The 24,357-nt window shown below is 33.0% G+C and overlaps 1 protein-coding gene across 9 annotated transcripts in view; it reads right to left on the reverse strand.

Annotated features, from left to right (window-relative positions):
• The window catches only part of LOC145254621 (receptor-type tyrosine-protein phosphatase epsilon-like), a 732,106-nt gene that overhangs the window by 302,968 nt on the left and 404,781 nt on the right, over window positions 1–24,357 (reverse strand). For all 9 annotated transcript variants that reach the window (XM_080113291.1, XM_080113282.1, XM_080113273.1 and 6 more), the window contains 2 exons: window positions 11,686–11,823; window positions 9,394–9,496 (listed from right to left, as the gene is read on the reverse strand). In XM_080113291.1, the coding sequence (XP_079969417.1) occupies window positions 9,394–9,496; window positions 11,686–11,823 (241 nt within the window). The remainder of the gene's footprint in view (window positions 1–9,393; window positions 9,497–11,685; window positions 11,824–24,357) is intronic.

Raw genomic sequence — 24,357 nt, forward strand, 5'->3', positions numbered from 1 at the left:
CCACACCCACATTCATGACTAAAAACTGATGGGCAATTCAGGAATAGACTGAAGTTTATTTCTATAAAATCTGGTTCGATAATACCGGACCATTTTCATATCTAGAATATTCATTCATTTATAGAAAAGCAACAGCAACCGAGAAATGTGCCAGATTTATTGACAGGTTTACATATCGTATCCAGTTATGCATGTCATTGAATGACAATTAAACAAAGATACGAAAAATCACGCTGACACACTGGTTCTTGTTACATAATCGAAGTTAAGCAACGTTCAGATTGGTCAGTACAAGATGGATGACCATTTGGGAATACCAGGCGCTGTATGTAGGAGGACGTTAACAAGAACCGCAGAAAAATGTAAACAAATACTAATACCCCGCCACAGCAAAATCTTAATGCTATTAACCTATTCTACTGTAAGCAAATGCAACCGGGCTTTAAATTAAAAGAAAAGGCTATAAATAGTATCATCCATAGATACATTTTCCACACAAGAATAATAAAAATGACGAAAAAGCAATTAAATCCTTACATAAATTATTTAAAAATTATGGACTCACTATAAAAATCGACCCTAAAAAAAAGTTAATTTCTTAGACATAACCTTAAATCTTGAAAACTCTACTTTTGAACCTTATCATAAACCTAACCAATCTGCACTATATGTCCATAATGAATCAAACCACACTAAATCAATATTGAAATCAATAGTTCCCAATGTCTTTTTAAGAATTTCTAGACTATCTTCTAACAAATTTATATTTAACAAAAATGAAAAATATTACAATGAAGCCCTTAAAAACTCAGGATACAAATCACAAATTAAATTTCTAAATAAAAATGGTAGAAACAAAAACTGCATTGAAAATAAACCTATAATATGGCCATGTCATCCCGCATACGAATGACAAAAAATGACCAAAATGCAATACAAAGCAAAATGGAACGGCAGACTGAAGTCCGTAAGCGTAAAAACAGACATAGGGAGATCCCATGGTTCAACCCTCCATATTCCAAAAATCTTGAGACAAACATGGCCAGAGAATTCTTTAAAATATTAGAGAAAGACTTTAAAGCCCCTCATAGATACAGTAAAATCTTTAATAAGAACACAATCAAAGTGTCTTACTCAACTATGCCAAACCTTCACCAAAAAATAATTAGTTCGAACAATAAAAAAATTAATAAGATACAAAATACAAATACAGAAACTATAACAGGCTGTAACTAGAAGAAAAAATAGATGCCCTCTACAAGGTACCTGCAAAATAAAAAATGTAGTTTATAGCTGCACAGTATCACAAACCCCAAATTTAAATGATGCTAATGACAACTATAGCTCGACCACACGATTAAATAACTACACCTACTTTAACCAATCTACCAATCCAATACAAACCAACCCATTACATACCAATGCTGCCCCTAATCTACCTGATAATAAATGCATTAAACAAAACACAATCTACTTCGATCCCACATTTGGACTTATTAAACATAGGATTTCAACCCACAAGCACACTTTTAAAAATCCCTCCCTGGTGAACCAAACCACTCTATCTAAATCATCATCATTATCATATCTTATCGCAATAGAAATTAACCCATCACATGGCGATGCTGTTTGCCTCCTTAAGGTTTTGGTTTGAGCAATGAGGACCCAATCGGCATTTTTCCCTAAGGTGGTGCATCGTTTGTTTTTTTTTTGTTTTTTGTTTTTTTACACAGTGATCACCACTTATCAAGGCCCGGAAGCCACTCAGGGATAAGGGTTATTGCAAGTACATCACGTTAGTGAGGAGATTTTATGAAGTGTTTAATTAGGGGGGCGGTTCATTAGGAATTTGTTAACAATTTGGTACCTCTCGACATGGACATAAAGGTGACGTGTATAGGCCCCACTTGTGGAGATTGTTTAGAGTCACCCAGTTTTTTCTACCAAGGTTTGAACCCTGGGATAGTGTTTCTTTTGGGTCTGGTAGGGCTTCATTTTTATTCCTGCTGTTATAGTCTCGCCATCATTCCATTCTATAGGAGGCAGCTTGCCTAGGATCGATTTCCTCTATATTGATGAAGCTACTGTGAGATTTTAGTCTTTGTCTCACTGATTGGTAGCTAAACAGTGAGTGCCTGTGGGGGGCAAGTAGCAAACCTTCACGTGGTGCCCCTGTTAATCTTCGGAGACTGATTGCTACACCATGTATAGAAATATACCCATTACATGAGGTGGTAAAGGGATTAACCCTCGGCCACTGGAAGTAACCATACAGAAATTCAGAATTCTCAGCTTAAATGCTGAAGAAACATCTGCATCTAAATCAGAAATATCTAAACATATTTGGCGACTCAATGATAAGAATATTTCCTTCAATTTGAAATGGGAAATAATAGGACAGACAGAGTTATTGTGCAGGGAAATGTGCACAAACATACAGACAGACACACAGACACGTTCACTTTTATATATATACTAGCATTTCAGCCCGGCGTTGCACGCGTGTTTGGAGGTGTGTGTGGAGCAAGAACAAAAAAAAAACTGGCAATTTTTTAAACTTTGACCCCTATTATGATCCCTTTTACTTTTCTACACTTAATTTTAACATATTACTTTTCATGCTCGCATTTTTATCTGTATATATTTATGTATGCGTATATATATTTGTTTAAAAAAAATTTGCCTACCAAGCTCCTCTGTCAGTTTTCGGTCTACATACATGAACCTTAATATATAGGGTATTCGAACCCATGAAAAACTTTATATTTATGTTTTAGCCGGGGAAAATCGGTGAAAATTAAATATATGGACTTTGCTAAGTGAAGGTTACTCGATGGCATTACCAATACGCGCATATATATATATATATATATATATATATATATATATATATATATCGACCTATATATATTATATATATATATATATATATAGACCTATATATATATATATATAGACCTATATATATATATATATATATACATATATAGACATATATATATATATATATATATATATATATATAGACCTATATATATATATATATAGACCTATATATATATATATATATATATAGACCTATATATATATATATATATATATATAGACCTATATATATATATATATATATAGACCTATGTATATATATATATATATAGACCTATATATATATATATAGACCTATATATATATATATATAGACCTATATATATATATATATAGACCTATATATATATATATATATAGACCTATATATATATATATATATATATATATATATAGACCTATATATATATATATATATATATATATATATACATATATAGACCAATATATACACACATATATAGAGCTATATATATACATATAGACCTATATATATACATATATAGACGTATATATACACACATATAGGCCTATATATATGCATATATAGACGTATATATACACACATATAGGCCTATATATATGCATATATAGACGTATATATACACACATATAGGCCTATATATATGCATATATAGACGTATATATACACACATATAGACCTATATATATATGCATATATAGACGTATATATGCATATATAGATGTATATATACACACATATAGACCTATATATATGCATATATAGACCTATATATACACACATATAGACCTATATATATGCATATATAGACCTATATATACACACATATAGACCTATATATATGCATATATAGACCTATATATACACACATATAGACCTATATATATGCATATATAGACCTATATATACACACATATAGACCTATATATACACACATATAGACCTATATATATATATATATATATATATATATATATACATAGACCTATATATATACATATATAGACCTATATACATACATATATAGACCTATATACATACATATATAGACCTATATACACATAGACGTATATATATACATATATAGACGCATATATCTAGACGTGTATGTATATATATATATATATATATATATATATATATAGTTTTAAATGAAATACTAGGCGGAAGTTTCTCGAGAGCTCTTTCGGCTATCATCTCGTCAGGAGTAAATCGATAGCAATCTAATAATATTGTAACGAAAATAAAGAGTTCTATTGGGGAACTTATTAAATTTGCCAAACGTACGGGGACATTAATTAAATTTATTTATGTTTAAAAACGATTAAAAATATTGGCACAACGAGGGAGAAAAAAAAAAAAAAAAAAAAAGCGGGAGAAAAAATTCAAAGTTCCCCAAAGAGAAACAATGCGTTTGATGTTTCTTTTTGCCGGCACAAAGAAGGTTGACGCACCGCGATAGAGACGGCCTCCAAAATATTTAAATGGTTTTTGGAGTCCGCTCTATGTAGCACCTCGAACCAATCTATTTTATATCTATCGGCACAGCACGGGTTGTCAACCAAATGCTGGCCAATAGCAGAGCCCAAGGCTGCAGAAGGAGGGAGACCACCAAACCCCATCCTCCTTTGTCTGATCTTCGATGGAACATGCTGGTTTATACGAGTCAAAAGGTGCAAGGATGTTCACCCAACATAACCAGCATCGCACTGGCATCTAAACTGATATACAATATTACTATTTTGGATGTAAGGCAAACTATCCTTGCGGAAAGACGGAAAAGCAGATCTCGTAGTATATACCAAACGCAAGGTCACCGAATTGAAGCATTCGTAAATACTTCTTCGAATCTGTTTAATTCTACAACTAAACCCACTGCATATTTCAGATATGTTGACGACACTTTTGCTATTTTCCCTTCGCAAAGTGAAGCGTCAATATTTTGGAATGTGTTGAATTCTTTACATAGGGCTCTTAAGTTCACTATGGAAAGTGAGAAGGACAATTCGCTTCCTTTTTTGGATGTTCTTGTCGAACGCCAAAGGGGGGGCTTTCTCACTACAATTTATAGAAAGCCGACATTTACTGGCCTATATGTGAACTGGTTGTTTTTTATACCTAAATCACGTAAGGTCGGCTTAATTAATACTTTGGTACATAGAGCCCTCATGATTTGTTCGCCTAACAGATTAGATGTTGAACTCGATAAGATCAGGGAAATATTCATCAATAATGGTTATCCTGTTGACCTTATTGATGACTGTATTTTCAAAAAGGTTGCGGATTTTAAATCCCCTAAAAAGTTTGGACCTTTGAAATGCCCGGTTTATTTGAAATTACCGTGGATTGGGGAGGGGAGTAATAGAATTTCCAAACAGATTCGAAGAAGTATTTACGAATGCTTCAATTCGGTGACCTTGCGTTTGGTATATACAACGAGACCTGCTTTTCCGTCTTTCCGCAAGGATAGTTTGCCTTACATCCAAAATAGTAATATTGTATATCAGTTTAGATGCCAGTGCGATGCTGGTTATGTTGGGTGAACATCCTTGCACCTTTTGACTCGTATAAACCAGCATGTTCCATCGAAGTTCAGACAAAGGAGGATGGGGTTTGGTGGTCTCCCTCCTTCTGCAGCCTTGGACTCTGCTATTGGCTAGCATTTGGTTGACAACCCGTGCTGTGCCGATAGATATAAAATAGATTGGTTCGAGGTGCTACATAGAGCGGACTCCAAAAACCATTTAAATATTTTGGAGGTCGTCTCTATCGCGGTGCGTCAACCTTCTTTGTGCCGGCAAAAAGAAACATCAAACGCATTGTTTCTCTTTGGGGAACTTTGAATTTTTTCTCCCGCTTTTTTTTTTTTCTTTCTCGTTGTGCCAATATTTTTAATCGTTTTTAAACATAAATAAATTTAATTAATGTCCCCGTACGTTGGCACATTTAATAAGTTCCCCAATAGAACTCTTTATTTTCGTTACAATATTATTTAGATTGCTATCGATTTACTCCTGACGAGATGATAGCCGAAAGAGCTCTCGAGAAACTTCCGCCTAGTATTTTATTTAAAACTATATACAAATTCTGTACCTCTAAACATTTATTTAAATATATATATATATATATATATATATATATATATATATATATATATATATATATACGTATATATATACATATATAGACGTATATATATATACATATATAGACGTGTATATATACATATATAGACGCGTATATATACATATATAGACGTATATGCATATACCTATATAGGCGTATATATATATATATATATATATATATATATACATATATGTATATGCATACATAGACGCATATATATATACACATATGTAGACGTATATATATATATAAATATATAGATGCATGTATATACATATATAGTCGTATGTATATACATATAAAACGTATATATACACACATATATATATACAACGAGTTGTATATCAATAAGTTTCTGTATTTAATTCCAATCTCCTCTTGTTAAAACTAAATATTCAGCCTAAACTTTTCACTTGAATGAATTTTTATTAACATTTTCCTAAACAATTTAAAATTTAATATGTGAAACTTTCAACTTTATTAAAAGAAAAAAAAGATAAATTAATATCTTTTTGATATCTATTCGTACATTAGTGGCTTTTAGCTATTTGTATACGGCTTTAGATATGAAGCCAGTGCAATATTATTCCTTTGAATTATGCGAAAAAAAACAAACTAACAAACAAACGAAAAACCAAAATAGAACACATTAACGTCAATAGACACATAATCTCTCCAAAGATTTAAAAGATGTCAAAAAAAGGAAGCTGACAAATTGCTCTGGCCGAACCGATAAAGAATAAAAATAAAAACATTTTAGCTCATATAAGTATTAAAATGGAAAAATTATAAGGTCAATGAATATATTCATGCCTTAGACGCCATTTTTTTTTTAAGCAGTTTATTAGTCTGCAAAATCTTGTGTGCAACTGTTTAGATGCATTAACATATTTCTATAAGAGTGTCCATCTGTCTCTAGGTCTGTCCCTCACACTTACGTCTGAAATAGGACTAGATCTACTCGAGATCCGTTGAGTCACAACTAATGATGTGGCTATTTCAATACTTTTCTCTGGTGCCACCAGATCAGGCTGTCTTAAATTACCTGCTTCCTGACTTAAAATGCACCAAAAATTTATGTTGATTTTTTTTCCGTAACTTTTGCAATACTCAATCATGTCCTGCAAAATCCAAAGCAGAAACAGCAATTTTACTCTACAAATCAACCAAACTAAACACGATGAATAAATATTTGAAGGTACAAAAAACTTGAGGCATAATTTTTTTTTTCCCCAAAAAATAACTAGATTCCTCATGAGATTACCCCCCCGAAAAACTAATATGCGATAAAACAAAGCAACTAAATAGATTCCAATTTCAATTCTTTTAAAATCTTAAAATACTTACATGCAGAGTTGTTTATTTAACTGTAAAAAAAACAAAAACATGTAAAATGTACACATATTTTCACAAGCGTAACAATAGACTTGGAGGTGAGTTGAAAGTTTTACTGGCAGTTTAAAATCAATAAATATTTATAATTTTATCATTAATCATCAAAATTAATTTTTAAATAAAAACAAACTTAAAAATAAACAATTTAAAGAATTGTTTTTGACATAAGAAAAAGACACAATTGTTTTTCTGATTCAGATATCGATTCTGATAACTCCCTAAAACATTTCGAGTTTTCCGATTCTGATTAATTGTCTCAGTACTAGTCACAACCATTGTCCCTATTTTAGTTTGATAGAAAAATTCATAAACTATGATATATGTTCTCAAGCATTCGTTTTGCTTTACTAAAAATAAGTTTCTTTACTTCAATATTATTATTATCTCTGGTGTCACATTTTTGTGCCTGTCTGTTATTATTTCCGATTTTACGCTGATAGGCGGATCATAACAAATCGCAATAGATTCTCAGCATCTTCTTTTCTCAGTCTTCCAGCATTTTTCACAAGATCGTGGCGGTTCGCAAGAAGACAATCTTTTGATTGGTTGCTTGGTTGGTTGTTTTTGTTTTACGGCATATCAACCCTTTTCAGGTTATTTAACGCCGAATCCAAAGATTTTGAAGAAAAAATGTTTAATAGAATATATTTGTTGTTTTCAAGTCGGTTTCTATTCAACCCATAGTTGGAACCCTAACAGGTACTACTACTCCGGGTCAGAGTGGACCTGGGAGCAATGGTAATTAAAGGGTGGCTCCACACTCCCCAAAGCCCGCAAGCTGGGGCCTCAGCCACTGGATATAGTTTAAGGTCATATCCAGGACCGACAGTCTTTTGAAGTACTCCAACATTGCAATGGATCCCAATTTTATCAATGCATTTGTCAACTCATTTTGTTACACTCCACAGAGCTCCCATCACAATACGTACAATTTTTACCATCTTCAACTTCCACAATTTTTTTTATCTCCCTTTTAAATCTTGGTACTTTTAGACCTTCTTTTTCCTCCATATTCACATCAGCTATACCTGCTATATCAATGATTATTGCCTTGTGTTCCTTTTTTTTTCCAACATCTGGTCTCCTTGCTTCAATCAGATTATAACATTTGATATTCATATCCCATAATAATTTCACATTATTACTCTGCACCACTCATTCTGGAACATGCTTGTACCTTTCACTGCATTCCGACCCTTTTTTCTTGCATATATTCCAATGGACCTTTCTCGCAATATTGTCATGCCGTCTCTCGTATTCCTTGTGAGCTAACTTCTCACAACTACTGCTTAGGTGTTATACATTCCTACCTACATAGGGAACTTTCAGCCATTTTATCAATGTGATACTTCACATAATTTGTCCTGAGCGCTTGCTCCTGCATGGCACATATTAAGGTTTCTGTCTCAACCTTCACGTCTCATTTTGAAAAGCATCACCAGGTTTTTCCCTTGTCTACTGCCTCTGGTAGATCTCTCCTAAACTTTCATTTTTTATTCATTTTTTGCTTTAAATTCTTTACTTCTTACTAGTTCGGTCTCTTGCAATTTTTCAAATTTTGACACGTCCTTTTTTGCAGATATCCCATAGACCTTTCTTGCAATATTTTCATGACACCTCTGTCCTCCTTTTCAGCTAACTTCTCACAACTACTGACGAAGTGTTGTACATCCTCATCTTTCTGGCGACACCGGCGACTTTTAGCCGTTTTGTCAGTCATCACATAATGATAATGCAGGATAACTTGCAACAGTTATCGAAGCAGAGAGACAGCTGAAAATCCTAGTAAGTAAATAATAAGCATAATACAAAAACGAAGACATATATAATTTTTATTTATACAAGACGAATATCTAAAACGATATATCACAGTTTATAATTTTTCGAATGATATCAAAATAAAACAGTGGCAGCATCTGTGAACCAACAGGTCACAGCTACATCTAGTTTTCTTTTTTTTTCTTTTGCAAAATACAAACAAAGTCGAATCGTCAACTTACCTGCAACACATGACACATAATATCAAGATGACAATATTAGCAACCAAGGCACCAGAAAGAATGTAAAACATATCCAATTGGGACTGTTTTCCACTCTGGACAACTGGAACAAAAGACAAAACAAATAATTTTAATTAAACTTGAAAATAAAATCTTTAAAATTACATGATAAGCAATCATCTATATTAGTATTGTTGTGGAGATGACACCTCGCAGTAGTAAGCGTCATGTCAACGTTGTTCTCTTTCTTTTTACTATTTTTTTTTCATTTTACTGACAGTGGTTATAACATTTATTAATAGCACAATACACAATTATGTTGGATTTAATTCGGCCATAATTTTTTCATAGGTCCCCTATAAGACCAGAGTGCAGCTATTCTAGAAATGGTTTAGAAAAAAGAGAAATATTTTATTAGCCTTTTTGGCTGAATGTCAATTTCCTCGCCTAAATTTCATTATCATCTCAACTCTATATGATAATGAAATGTAGTCGATTCTAAACTATGATTCTTTCTGATCACCCAGTGGGTCTCGTTACAATAGGTATAAGACTGCCATAAATATGAAGTTTTCAAATTTGAATATAGGTTTCCTGAAAACTCGGATTAAAAAAAAAGAAAAGAAATCCTCATAAGCAAATATTCATACTCAAATTCGAAACATTTACCATGTGTAAAAATTTACTGTGTCTTATGGCGTGGAAGTAGATTGCAAAGGAGTTTTTTGCAAAACCTTTTTGATAAACGTCTCCTGTTAATGTTGGATCGGGTTCTGTTAGCAGAAACTCGGTCAGATCAGTGGTCATTTATCTGTTGAGCCTATGTCCTGGATAGTTCTATGAGCTTCATCTTCCCAGGCATTGCCTCGTTTCTTTTAAGAAAAGTTAGTTTATTATTAATTGCCTGATGTGCCCCAACTAGAGAATTCTGATTGGGTTGGCCATACTATTTCTAATAGGCCAGTAAACTTCTTTAAGGGTTCTTTCTTGATTCTGCTTAACTTCCGGCCTTCTGCCACATTTTCCTGCAGTTGTAAGGAATTAAATAATCAGTATGCCACCAAATTTCAACCAAGTTAATGTCGAAAAGTTTTTTTTTTTTATTGCTAATCAATGATAAGCATACCTGGATACGACGTGCATATTGTCAATAACTTTGACACTATTCTTTTGGCATTGTTTTCAGTTGGGCTGTACTGGGTTACTTCATTTTAAGAATAATCTTTGGGTTGTTTTGATAGACATTATCTGTAAGAAAACTCTTTATATGTAGGGGTAAAGGTTCAGTGGGTGGCAATGCTATTCAAGATCATATATCTTATCTATGAGACGATCAGCAACATATCTCTACATATTATTAAACGACAATCAAACAAAGACTGTTGGACATTGACTCAAACTTGGTGGACAAGTAAAGAATAAACTAAAATTTATTTGTAACTAGCGAGGGGTACCCGGGGGTACCCGGCGTTGTCCAGGTGTTTGGAGGTGTGTGTGGAAACTCCGGGGGTGGGGGTGGGGGGTAAAAAAAAGTAAGTATGAGGATCGAACCCGAACCCGAACCCTTGAGGCAAAGTTGTAAATTAAAGTGTGAAAAAAAAACAAAAAAAAAAAACGCGCGACGTTAACCATTGCCCCACCGCGACATGCTAACGGAAACATGTTTGAATTTATTGAATTACTTGGATTTAGCAGGTGCCCGTTTTAATGAGTTAATGAGGTCAAGTTTGACTGCTGAACGTTTTTTTTTTTCCCCAAGATGTTATAGGAAAAAGACTAACCCACATGCGACGAGCGACAAATGTTGAATATTTATCTTCCAGAAATCGAGCAAATTAAATAGACAGGCGAGCTTCGTTGTTAACTGTGAGATATTACGATTTATATGTGATATAAAAAGTTTTAAAAAGTTGTGAAGCGAGCGACCGCTTCTCTGAAAGAAGCTTTTTGTAGACACACAGAAAAAGCATACATACATACATACATACATACATACATACATACATCTTCGCTTTTATATTTATAGATAAATAGATTTAGATTACAGAAAGGATTTCGAATTTTATTAACGATTTTATGGGTGACATTTTGGGGAGAGTCACCTGCACTTGTCGGATTATTGTTATCTGAAGGTTTTAAATAAGATTTTATTGCATTTCACTTTATTTACATCTTTTTATTTTATTTTCGTGTCTGTCTCTAGGACTCTTGTATAGTACCAGGCCAAAGTGTAATTTCAAACGCTACACTAGAGATGATGTGTAAACGGATGATAAAGAAGATCTGACCTACCTCGAGAACAATGTGGTCCTGTAAATCCAAAAAGGCATCCATCAAGGCAGGAACCATTCACAAAGTGACATGATTGGTTGTAACAGTTACTACTGCATTCATTTGCGCACTCTGCCCCATATGTACGTGGAGGACACTCTGGAAAAAGAAGAAGGAAACATTCATGAGAACATTAGTCAAGATTTCTATTGAAACAATGTTTAATTATTGAAAGATATTTATAATTAGCTGCTGCACTGCGTCGGCACACACAATGCTGAGTCAAACACAAAAGCAAGTACACTCAACATCAAGTACACTCAACATCGTCTTACCATCAATGCTTACCTTATGAACTTTGAGTATGGGAAATTCCCATATGCACAAAACAAAATCACTAAAAAAACAAAAAATACTCTAACTAAGGGTAAGGATAATGAGTAAACGCTGGATAAAATGATGTTTAAAATTATTACAAACTTGCCAGGATTCGAACGTGAAATCTTCTGATTTGTAGTGAAACGCGTTATCCATTGCACCACAAGTCCTGTCCGTATGCCGAAAGATGTTACCGCGACTGTATACAGACAGTGCTAAATTCCGTTGATATGGGCAGGTAACTTTTTCGACATTTGCACAAAACGGCCTAAAAACCCTTATTTCGGGCTTTTTGTGTGACTTGGCGTTGTCTGTTACGAACCGTATGTAGATAAGGACAATCTAGGGACTCACACCTTTCAGGAAAAAAAAAAAGAAGAATTTTCCAATTCGGTGCATCTGTTCAAAAGTTTTATTAGTATATATACGCACACATAAATAAATAAATAAATAAATATTTAGAATTTTATTAGTAGTATAGATTTACATGAGTGAAAGGTGTATTTAGATAATTATTTCCTATTTCAGTTGAAAGAACATACACTTGAGCCAAATTATTTTGATCTCTCCACTAACGATGAAGATGTTTGCTCTTTGCATAATGAGCAACAATACTTCTTTGTATTTCATCAATAGGCAAACATATGAAAACAGCATGGCTTCCAAAAACTATTCTGAGCAAAACGTTTCATTCTACCATTTCGGACTCCCAACAGTGCTTAAATTTACATAATCGTCCTTGAATCATATCTAAATGGTTCTAGGTTCGTGTACTGCCGTTTCCCTGCAGCGGGCACATACTAATTGTAACTGCTGGGTTCTCTGTTTCTCAGCACTGTTCGTTACCATTATTATAGAAATAATTGGACTAATAATGATGTTGACAAACCGGTTCTCATTAGATCACTGAAGTTAAGCAACGTTGAGCCTGAATGACAATTTAAGAGTAGCAGATGCTGTGCATGAGGAGATGGCAAAACCTCCCTACAAAACAAAAAAGATAATAATACAGTCCTAAACAGGCCTTTAGCAATCACCTCGGTATAACTTGTTAATTAATATATGTGTTGATGTAATTGCTATTCGTTATGATAATTTTGGCATATTAACCAGCAACAGTTATTATTTTGAAGTGTAGTGTTAAATATCGGGTTTGATGTACTGAAAATAAAACCCAGCTGATTGACAAAGCACACATCTGAAGATTTAATGATAAAATCACTTGCAGAAATAGCTGACGGAAATAAAGCTATTGGTAAATAAATGAGAAAATAAATGGAAGTCACATCCCAATATCATATGAATAACAATTTTAGAAAAGCAGATGCTGTGCATGAAGAAACGGCAAAACCTCCCTACAAAAAAAAAAAAAAAAAAAAAAATACAGTCTTGAAGATGCCTTTAGCAATTACTTCGATACAACCTGCTAATTAACAGAGATGTTGATCTAATTGTACAACCGGATACTAGATGGATTTCTGTGACCACTCATGTGATAAAGTCCTCTAGAAAAAGTATGCTATTTGTTATGCTAATTCTGGCATATTAATCAGCAACAGTAATTATTTTGAAGTATAGTGTTAAATATCGGGTCTGGTGTACTGAAAATAAAACCCTGCTGATTAACAAAGATATCTACTTTATTGAAAAATATGCATCTGCTGATTTAATGATAAAATCCCTTGCGGAAACAACAGACAAAAATACGGCTGTTGCTAAATAAATGAGAAAATAGATGGAAGTCACGTCCTATAGGAGGAGTGGCTACATTTAATGCATATGCGAAATAAACTCGGAATGAACACTGCAGTTGTGGGTAAGTGGGTGTCCAAAAATGTGATATTAACTGGGCCAAATTAAGATTTACAGAAAGTCTGTTGGCTAGGAAATTTGAGAGATCGATTTCTATCAACTTCTATGCACAGATGCCAGCCATAGACTAAAATTTAGTTGTCCCAGCTTTAAGTTACAAGACAAGCATTTGATTGAATAGATCTGTTGTTCTTCTTGCTTGAATTAATTGAATAATTATATTAAGAAAGTATGTTTAGACGGCTTTTATTGTAGCTAATGATTGCTATGACTACTAAATGATTATTACGGACATTTCATGATACCCCAATATTTATGTAACATAATCTCCTATGACTATATATATTTTTTAATTTATATTCATTCATGACAAACAAGACATACTGCCATTGGGATATTAAGGGGCTACTGTGAATTAGAAGCTTGATTTATAGGAATCATCCAGAGAGGGGAGGTGTGCCACAAGAGGTGTCTAGATTTATTCTTTGGTTTGGCATTGATTGCCCCCTTTCTATAAGGCTTGAATGCCTATTGGAGAGAACTTGAATGCCTACTAGATACTGTTCTCGGGTGTCTGTGGTCTCTTTGTATAGAAGTTTGTCAGGACAACATGGCCTGAGGATACCTCTTCCTATAAATAAATCCTGATTAAATATTAAAAAACACGTAGTATTCAAAGCATAAATAAAATCCCCTCAGTATGGATATCCTACAGGGATTAATGCACCTTCTTTAAGTGATGTTTCCTATAATAATAACACCAAACTGGATACACCACTAGACTACTGTACAAGCTCAATGGTTGAGAGATAAAAGTGAACTGCAATAGAATATTCGAATATTTATGCATTTCATGTCGAGAAGTGTTAAGCAGGAAGGGACCCGTTGATTTTTTTAGAACTGTGACTGAAGTAAAACGAAGCAAATAAAACTACTTTATACAGGGTGCCCAAAAAGTCACTGAAGGATTGAAAATCTTTGTCATTTTACTATTGATGATTATTTTTTTTTTCTATTTCTAATATTTTACAGATAATATTTTGGAAATTAATTATGAATAAGTAGAGCATTGAACAACGTACGCAAGTTGTGAATGGCAGTGTCAACTGGCCACCACGTTCCCCAGACTTGACTAGTTCCAACTTTTTCTTGTGGGGATATCTTAAAGAAAGAGTCTATGTTAACAAGCCTCAAACATTGCGTGAACTGAAGGAAAACATCAGGAACATAATAAGGGAGTTAAATTTCAATTTGGAGATTCTGCCACCTGTCATAAATAATGTTTTGGAAAGAGCGCAAACATGCGAAGCTGAAAATGGGCAACATTTAAAAGACATTATTTTTTCATAAATAAAGATTGTTTGAATTTTGCATTTATAAAAGAAAATTATCCAATGTCTTAGTCCGATTGTGTTAAAATTATAGAAAGAGATCATCAAAAGTAAAGAATCTATTTAAATTCCAAACCTTTCAGTGACTTTTTGGACATCCTGTGTATTACATAACACGTTCAAATTTAGTTCATTTCACATAATTTCATTTAACTCACACCTAACCTTGTATCTCACCTCCTGAAGAGGAGGTGATTAAATATTTTGTATATTGCATAGCATTTATAACCCACTTAGATGAAAATACCAGCTTGTGTATTCATTCTTTTTGCAGACTGTTATCCTCATCTTTATAGTTTTAATTGTTTCACAACGTTTTGGCCAACTCATCCTCTGGCCTTCTTCAGTTGATTAACCACGACGAGATAGGAATGATGGGTTTTGTAATGTATCTGCAGTAATTACTGCCTTCCATAGTTGTTTTCTCATCACGTCTTTAGGTGGGATTGAAATCGCTATCTTCAGACAATGCTCACTTGGAACTGTAAAAACTCAACGCCTAACGCCTCTATCCATTGTGCCACGGGTCCTGACGGGCAATTAAGGTTGTATTTTATGGTGTTATAAATCCAATTTTTTGTTCTTGTTTCGTATTCCATTGTCGGGTTCATACTGAATATTATTATTATCATTATTATTATTATTATTATTATTATTATTATTATTATTATTATCATTGGAATCTTTTGAGGTGAGGCTTCATAATTTGTGCATTAATTTTTTTTTTTTTTGCAGACTGTTATTGTGGTGAAGCAACAACAGCTATGAAGATGAGGATAACAGTTCGCAAAAAAAAAAAAAATGAATGCACTAATTATGAAGTCTCATCTCAAAGGATTCCAAGAATAAAATTTAAAAAAAAAAAAATAAAAAATAAATAAAACAAATAAATACCGACTTATCTGGTAAAAAAAGTGAAGGGTGTGTGCTTGCTGATCTCGCTCATGCCTTTAATAATCTGCCTGCGTCTGTCGATATGTTTATCAAAGGAAGGTGTTTGTCTATTGAGGTGTTCTGTATTGCGACTGTAAAGTGAAGACGCCGGACTTATTTATCTGAAGTTCTGTTTATATTAGTTTCAGATTTATTGTCTTTGTTTTGCTCTTCATGACCAACAGATAAATATCTGTCAAAATATTGTGGCTTGGTGCATTAGTTGTTGTCTCAAGTGGTTTTTCCCGTTTTCTGTTTTTTTTTTTTTGGTGGGGTGGGGTGAAAAAGAGATCAATAGAAGAGCATTTTGAAAACAATGCTCTGTTTACAGCAAGGCTACCTTCCAAATTTATCAAATTCTTGTTCGGACCTTTTGCTGTAACATAGTAAGGAAGTGCATATGCAAATGCATCCAAAATGACGTCACCAGTAGGGAAAATAAAGATTTTAAAATATAGATCATGTTAGAAACGGAAATAACGTTCGAGATTATGTGAGAGGCGTGGATAACGTTCGAGAAGACGATTATTTGAAGGATATCATAGCGATAACAAGAGAATGAGGAAATAAATGTTGAAGTTCTTTTCCATTCTTTGTGTCCTTTGCGACTGAGCATACAATGTGTTACTTTCCGGACAACATTACAGTATGAGTGTGTGTTCTGGTCAGTGAGAGCTTCACAGGCTAGAAGTGTTTGATCATTACTGTTTGCATCACATCTATTTTAACTGGCAGCAGTTCTTCTCAAACACGGTAGTCCAGACAAGGCATGAAGCCACTTGATGTAGGGAGCTTAAAATAAAACTACAACTTCAAGGTCAAAAAACCACAATAAATGTTACATCGATAGATTCCAACCGAGTAAAGCCATCAATCCAGTTGGAGCACTTTGGAGCTGAAAGAAACGGTATGGTGACCAAATTAAAATGGCTCAGTCCACATATTTACGGTATTCATGGTGTGGTACCAGCCAGGGTTGATGCTCTATTTTGGGCACAGTTTATAACATGGGTTCTCAATGGAGGGGGTGGAGGGGATTAACCCCAGGTGTGAATTTTGGATTCCAAAAGGTGGCGAATTTTAAACACATTTATAGTTTTAACTTTTGCTTATTTTTATTTACAGAATTCGGATCCCATCATGAGTATCAAAAAAAAAAAAAAAAAAGAAAATAAGATCATTCATATACTGAATATGGATTCCCATCCATCATCATAAATGTAGAAGAAAGGCTGCAGTGTGTTATTTGTTGTAAAGTTTAGAAAAATTGATTCTATAAAATCAGCAAAGATGAAGCAACATTTACAAACTGTTCATCCTCATCATTGTTACAAATGATGAAAGGAATGCAAATGCCAAGCAAGGTTGAGCACCTTTGGTTTATAAATTTTTTTGCAGTTTCGATTTCCTTGGTTTCATGTGGTGTTTGTTCCTTCTTTTTTTTTTTTTTTTGACTTCTGTTGAGACTGCTTAGTATTTGTAAAGGATTAGTGTCCGCATTTAGAGGTTTTATTTAAGATTTCTGCTGTTTTCATCATTACTGCCGACTGTATAGTCTTAATCTTCCCCTTGATTCCAATTTCTCCAAGTCTTTTTCTTTCAGTTCTCCACCAAGTTCCACATATTGGTTTTATTATTCTGTCTCTTTGATGTGGTCTGTCGGAATGGCTAAATCTACAATTTTGCAGTTTCTTTTCTTCTTGTTAATTATTATGACGTCCAGTCTCTTTGCTTTCAGCAGGTTATTTTTTTTTTTTTGTACTTCCATCTTTTAAAGGATTTTGTGGTTTTCGTTTTCCAGTACTGTCTTTGGTATTTACTTGCCCCATTTGTCTGCAGATTAGAAATGCAATCGTTTGCAGAGTTCCCAGTATTCCCCACACAGTCATGTCTGTTATATCTTATTAGCTTAGCCACATTAGCCCTAAAAAAGGCAAATTGCCACTGGGCGCTCAAAGTAGAGAATTGGTCAGCAAGATGTCCGTTCACATTACACTGAAACTTTTGCCTATTAATCCAGACAGGGAATCAGGATGCAGGAAGGGAATTTGCAAGTTTAGCAGTTCGTCAGAAGAAAGTTTTAGAGCAGAAAGCTCTTCTGCGTTGGGGATCCGTAAAGTGAATGCGTGTTTTTTTTTTTTTTTTTTTTTTTTGCTTATTGGGTTAGTCAGAATTTTTATTATTATTATTATTATTATTATTATTATTATTAGTAGTAGTAGTAGTAGTAGTAGTAGTCTTTTAAATAAAATTTAATATATATAAAAAAAAAAACAAGCATTAAGAAATAAAATACATTTTCATATTTCAATAAAATATACTAGCAGATCGCCTGGCGTTGCCTGCTCGTAAGATACGTTTAAATATTATATATCAATTCATGCAGATTATGTATTTATTATTATAGAGACAATGCTATATATATATTATTATATTGAACCTTAATGTATAGCAATGAGATAAAAAATAAGAAAAAATAAAAACGACTTGGTTGCCATCAGCTAGAATCGAAACCAAAACACACACACACACACATATATATATATATATATATATATATATATATATATATATATATATATATATATATAAAAAGAAATTCATCTGTCATCCCTTTTTTAAAAGATAGAATCGTTCGGTCATTGAAGATGCAGGCACGGAAGATCACGGAGTTTTATAATTATATAGCATTACATTCAGACAAAGGACTATTTGCATCACTTGTTTCTCCTTGTTTATTTTTTAATGATATTTTTTAACAAGCCTTCTTGCATGTCAGAAAAAGGAAATTGAAATTTACTGCTTTGTACATGGATTGAACCCAAAGCTTTCAGATAATGAAAGTTTGCAGTTTAATACATCAAATTTTCCACTGTTTTGTAATGGACGTTTACCTAGAATGGACAATTCCAATAGTACAGACTTCTTTAATCTCTCCGCAATCACAGTTAGATATCAAAATGCACGGTTTATGCTAGTATTCATGTTCAGTCGAGTAAAAATGTTTTGAAGAGAACTGTATCATCAAATCAGTATCATTAGTTTTAGGATGTACAAATAGTCTAGAAATACAAGTGGAGCAGTTTCCATACTCAGTGTGTGCCAAAAATTTATGCAAAATTCTTTCCGAAAGTTTTATGTCAATTTTTAAACAGAAATGGCATGATCGAATGCGGTTCAGCTAAATTAAGAAAATCTCTTACAGAAATAAATCGTAAATAAAGTCTGCTTTTGTATTTGCATCGCGAATGAAGATGTTTATGAGTGCAGAGTATGCGACTAAAAGTGGCTATTTACTTTAAATCAATTTTGAACTAGCAGGCAACACCGGCATTGCCCGAGAATTAACAAAGGACACATGTAATCCATCTCCCGGTACTGAACCCCTGTTATCGTTTTTATTCCAATTTATTTTTTATTTTTATACATTCCAGTTTTATAAATAAAAGTCAACGAAAGATGACGTTTCTGAATTTTTGAGATGAGGATTGGTTAGTCATATTCTTTGGAGTCATCGGACTACTGTTCTCATCTTGAGTGTCGTTGTCAGATTCCGGAGTTTGGCCAAAACATTCCCGAGTTCGACACCTGAATAAGATCGGCGGTTACATCGACTGATACATTGTGACAATGACATTCAAGAACAGTGGTTCGATGAATCCAAATAATACCAACAAAACGTATTAGCTGTTTTTGGAAGTCTAGTAAAAACAATGACCCAACATTATTCTTAAAAAATTCCCTAAGACAAAATAAAAAGTGCCCCCTCTCTCTCGCCAAAGCGATCCATAGAATAGTTAATAAAATTCACAATCCTTTCTGGTGGAGGGGTGATGGGGGTCAAGTCGTTAATGACACGAACTGATGACTCAAGTTCAAATCTAGCTTGTTCGACAAAAATCACTTTCACTTAGTCTCTCCCATTGAATCGGGGCGCATGATGCAGTGGATAGAAGCATTAAATCTCTACGGTTCAACGTGAACATTGTTTAAAAATAACGATTCTAATCCTACCCAAAAGCAGGCCAGAGGTTTAGTTGACCAAAAAAAAAAACCTGCTGAGACAACAATAATTATGGAAAGCAGTAATTACTAAGGATACAGTTACAGCATTCCTACTCAATCACCTGAAGAAGGCCAAAGGATGAGTTGGCCGAGACGTTGTGAAATAACAACTATGTAGATCAGGATAAGAATCCGCAAATAAACAAATAAATAAATACACAATTTACTTATCTCAAAAGATTCCAATAAAAAAATAATATATAATTTCATGTATCTACATACAATCTCTTAAGGCGACATAATATTTTATGCATCGATTTTCAGTTCCACCTTGCTTAATACGTAGTTATACCTAGGTAATAATTTAGGTAAATATATATGGCAATTAAATTTTCTGTCTCACCCTCGTGAGTATTCGTCAGGTTAAGGCCTTAGGGAGTGTGGAGCGACCCTTTAATTGCCATTGCTCCCAGGTCCACTCTGACCCGGAGTGGTAACACCTGTTAGGGTCCCAACTATGGGTTAAATAGAATACGACTTAAAAAAACAAATATACTATATTAAAAAAGCGCTCTTCAAAACCACCAGATTCGGCATTAAATAACCTGAAAAGGGTTGATATGCCGTAAAACGAAACAATCAACGAAAACAACCATAATATATATATATATATATATATATATAGTGACGAAAAAAAAGGAAGTTTCACTTGTCATTTTTTTTTTTTAAAAAAAGCAAATTTAAGCTAAATTGAATGTAACTGTTTAAACAATTTGATTCGCCTTTTAATACAAAATAAAAACTATGCATACTGTTGTTATTTTTTTTTAAATAAAAAACTGCTTGGTCAATCGATACCATTCAACGAAACACGCGTAAGATGTACCATACAACCAATAGAATATGAATGTTATATAAATATACTTGTGGTATTGGAATTGTTTACAAATGATATTAGTTATGAGACGATTCCAATATTTTTTCAGATTCCGACACAATTACCGATTCCGTACTAAATTCCCGATTCCGATTCTTCATAAATCTCCAAATATTTAACTATAAAATGGGTAGTTTGTTCCGGTTACACTAGAAACACATCTTAGATGCATATATTTTCTCAAATGTAAAAACACACTTTTGAGGGTGGGGGGTGATCTATAAATTTTAGTTTTACTGGAAGTTTAAATTAATAAATATTCATTATTACTACCAGCAGTGGAAGATTTTTCTTAAAAAACAAAATAAAAAAAAAAATAATTAAAGGAATCGTTTTTGGCATCAGAAAATAGACACAAATTTTTCAGATTCCGATACCAATTTCGATAACAACTTTGATAACCTCCAAAAGTTCTGATTTCCGATTCCAATTAATTGCCCCAACACTAATATATATATATATATATATATATATATATATATATATATATATATATATATATATATATATATATGGGTTTCGATCCTGGCTTGAGGTAGTTGCCTGTCTAGCCGCACTGATGAGCTGTGATCCAGCGAAACAATACAGTATGTGGATGACTATATATATATATATATATATATATATATATATATATATATATATATAAATATATATATATATATATATATATATATATATAAGGGTGAACACAGAAGATAATAGTGGCAAACCTCAACAAGTATTAAAAATAAACAAGAAGTTTTGCTAAACAAAAGATAGATTGGGAGCAGAGTAATTTAGCAACCACTAGGTGGAGCTAGTAAAACATGACATATCTTCTTCATTCTCGCTCTTTTTGTCAGGGAAAACTTACGATACCATTTTTATTTTTTAAATATTATATGACAGACGCACACACACACATGTATATACACACACTTTATGAGACAGATAAAAGTTCACAAATTTATGACCGCTGCTTCTGAGATAAAACACGAATATCCAGCAAAACTACAAATATTATATGGTAATAAAAAAAAAACTTGCAATAACAAAAAACAACCTTATACTAAGAAAATAATGTATGAGAAATATACTGTAAGATTTATCTCGGTAATATTTCATGTAAAACGAACCATCTTCATTTCCGAGAGAAGCCAATCCTTTGTGGATTTACCAACGAATATAAGGGGAAAAACTATTAAAACATTCGAAAGATTTGTGTCCTGTCCACCATCTTGAAAAATGTTAGAAATCTTAGAGTAAAATCCCACCCCTCTCGAATAAAAATATGGTTGGCGTTAAATGATACGGTCTTCAAAACATCAACGTGGATATAAAGTGGTCAACAAACATACTAGGAGGTAGCAATGGTTTAAGTGGAGAAAAAACGCAGATTGAAGACTCAAGTTGGTTACATTGTGGATGTTGGAAACCTTCACGTGTTCTATTTTGTGAGCATGTCAAAGTAACTGATGCAAACCAAACATAATCATGTGAGTCAAAATAGTACAATATGCCTACTCATATATATATATATATATATATATATATATATATATATATATATATAGTTAGTAAGTTATGAATATATACATGGCAATTAAGCTACACAGAATATTCCACGTTTCATTCTCGTGAGAATTTGTTAGACTTATAAGCATAAGCCTGACAAATTCTCACAGGACTGAAACGTGGAATATTCTGTGTAGCTTAATTGCCATATATATTTTTATAACTTAATACCTAGCTCTATCCATATACTGAGCACTGTTGAAGTAAATACTGGAAATTTACGTATAAAATTATATCTTCATATATTAATTTATGTGATTAAATGAAGTAATCATATATATATATATATATATATATATATATATATATATATATATATATGATTTATAAACAAAATTTTAAATTCAGAGAATGTTTTCTTTATTATTCACTATATCACATGAGACTGAATTATTTTGTATTTGAAAATAACAATAATGATTAAAGCACGAAACCGTATATGCATATATACACAGCAGGAAGGCCCGATGTTGCCCGGGATTGAATTAGGATCAATGAGTGTTTCACACTTCTAATACTTCTATGTCATGGAAATCGTTCATTTTTCAATCAAATCGATTGACTGTCGGCTCTAATTAGGGACCCATCATGATGCACCTAGAGAAGCTTTACATACTTCTCACAGTGTTTACCCGCAGTGACTTAGACCACAATATATAATAATCTACATTGCACTGTAGAGAACCTACTGTTGATTTTATGAAATTATTTTTTTAATACAATGGCTTAAATTAAAATTTAAAATACAAAAGTCAAGTATCATGCTCTTGTTGTGCTTTGAACAGAAACATTCATTTCGAACTAATCCAATACTTGCTTGTCCAACATCCAACGTCAAAATCCAATACTTGCTTGTCCAACATCCAATATCAAAATCCAATACTTGCTTGTCCAACATCCAATGTCAAAATCCAATACTTGCTTGTCCAACATCCAACGTCAAAATCCAATACTTGCTTGTCCAACGTCAAAATCCAATACTTGCTTCTCCAATGTCCAACGCCAAAATCCAATACTTGCTTCTCCAATGTCCAACGTCAAAATCCAATACTTGATTGTCCAATGTCCAAATCCAATACGTGCTTCTCCAATGTCCAACGTCAAAATCCAATACTTGCTTGTCCAATGTCAAAATCCAATACTTGCTTGTCCAATGTCCAACATCAAAATCCAATACTTGCTTGTCCAATGTCTAACGTCAAAATCCAATACTTGCTTGTCCAACGTCCAAATCCAATACTTGCTTCTCCAACATCCAATGTCCAAATCCAATACTTGCTACTCCAACGTCCAAGTCGAATAATTGCTACTCCAACGTCCTAATCCAATACTTGCTACTCCAACGTCTGACTAAAACCTGAATGAGTCTCTGAAATATCTGGCTTTTTATTTACACCAAAATTATCTCATTTTCATATCAGGTGACAAGGTCGTAAGCATATAAAAATAATCAGCAGACATTTTTTTTACTTCATTCTTTTTGTCTGTGCTGTATTCTACAAGCTGCACAGAAACAGATTTATACGAAATTTTAATCACAGAATTTCGACTGTAAAATTCTTTAGTGAAATCTCATCTCAGTTTGATCAGATGTAAAAGTAAGAAGGTGAAGAACTTCAATTCTATATGAGAAAAAAAAAGGCCATAAAAATTCAATAAATGCTTAACTACTCTGTTCAC

This window comes from Euprymna scolopes, chromosome 3 (assembly GCF_053919585.1).
Source record: "Euprymna scolopes isolate OS-2025 chromosome 3, ASM5391958v1, whole genome shotgun sequence".
NCBI lineage: Eukaryota > Metazoa > Mollusca > Cephalopoda > Sepiida > Sepiolidae > Euprymna > Euprymna scolopes.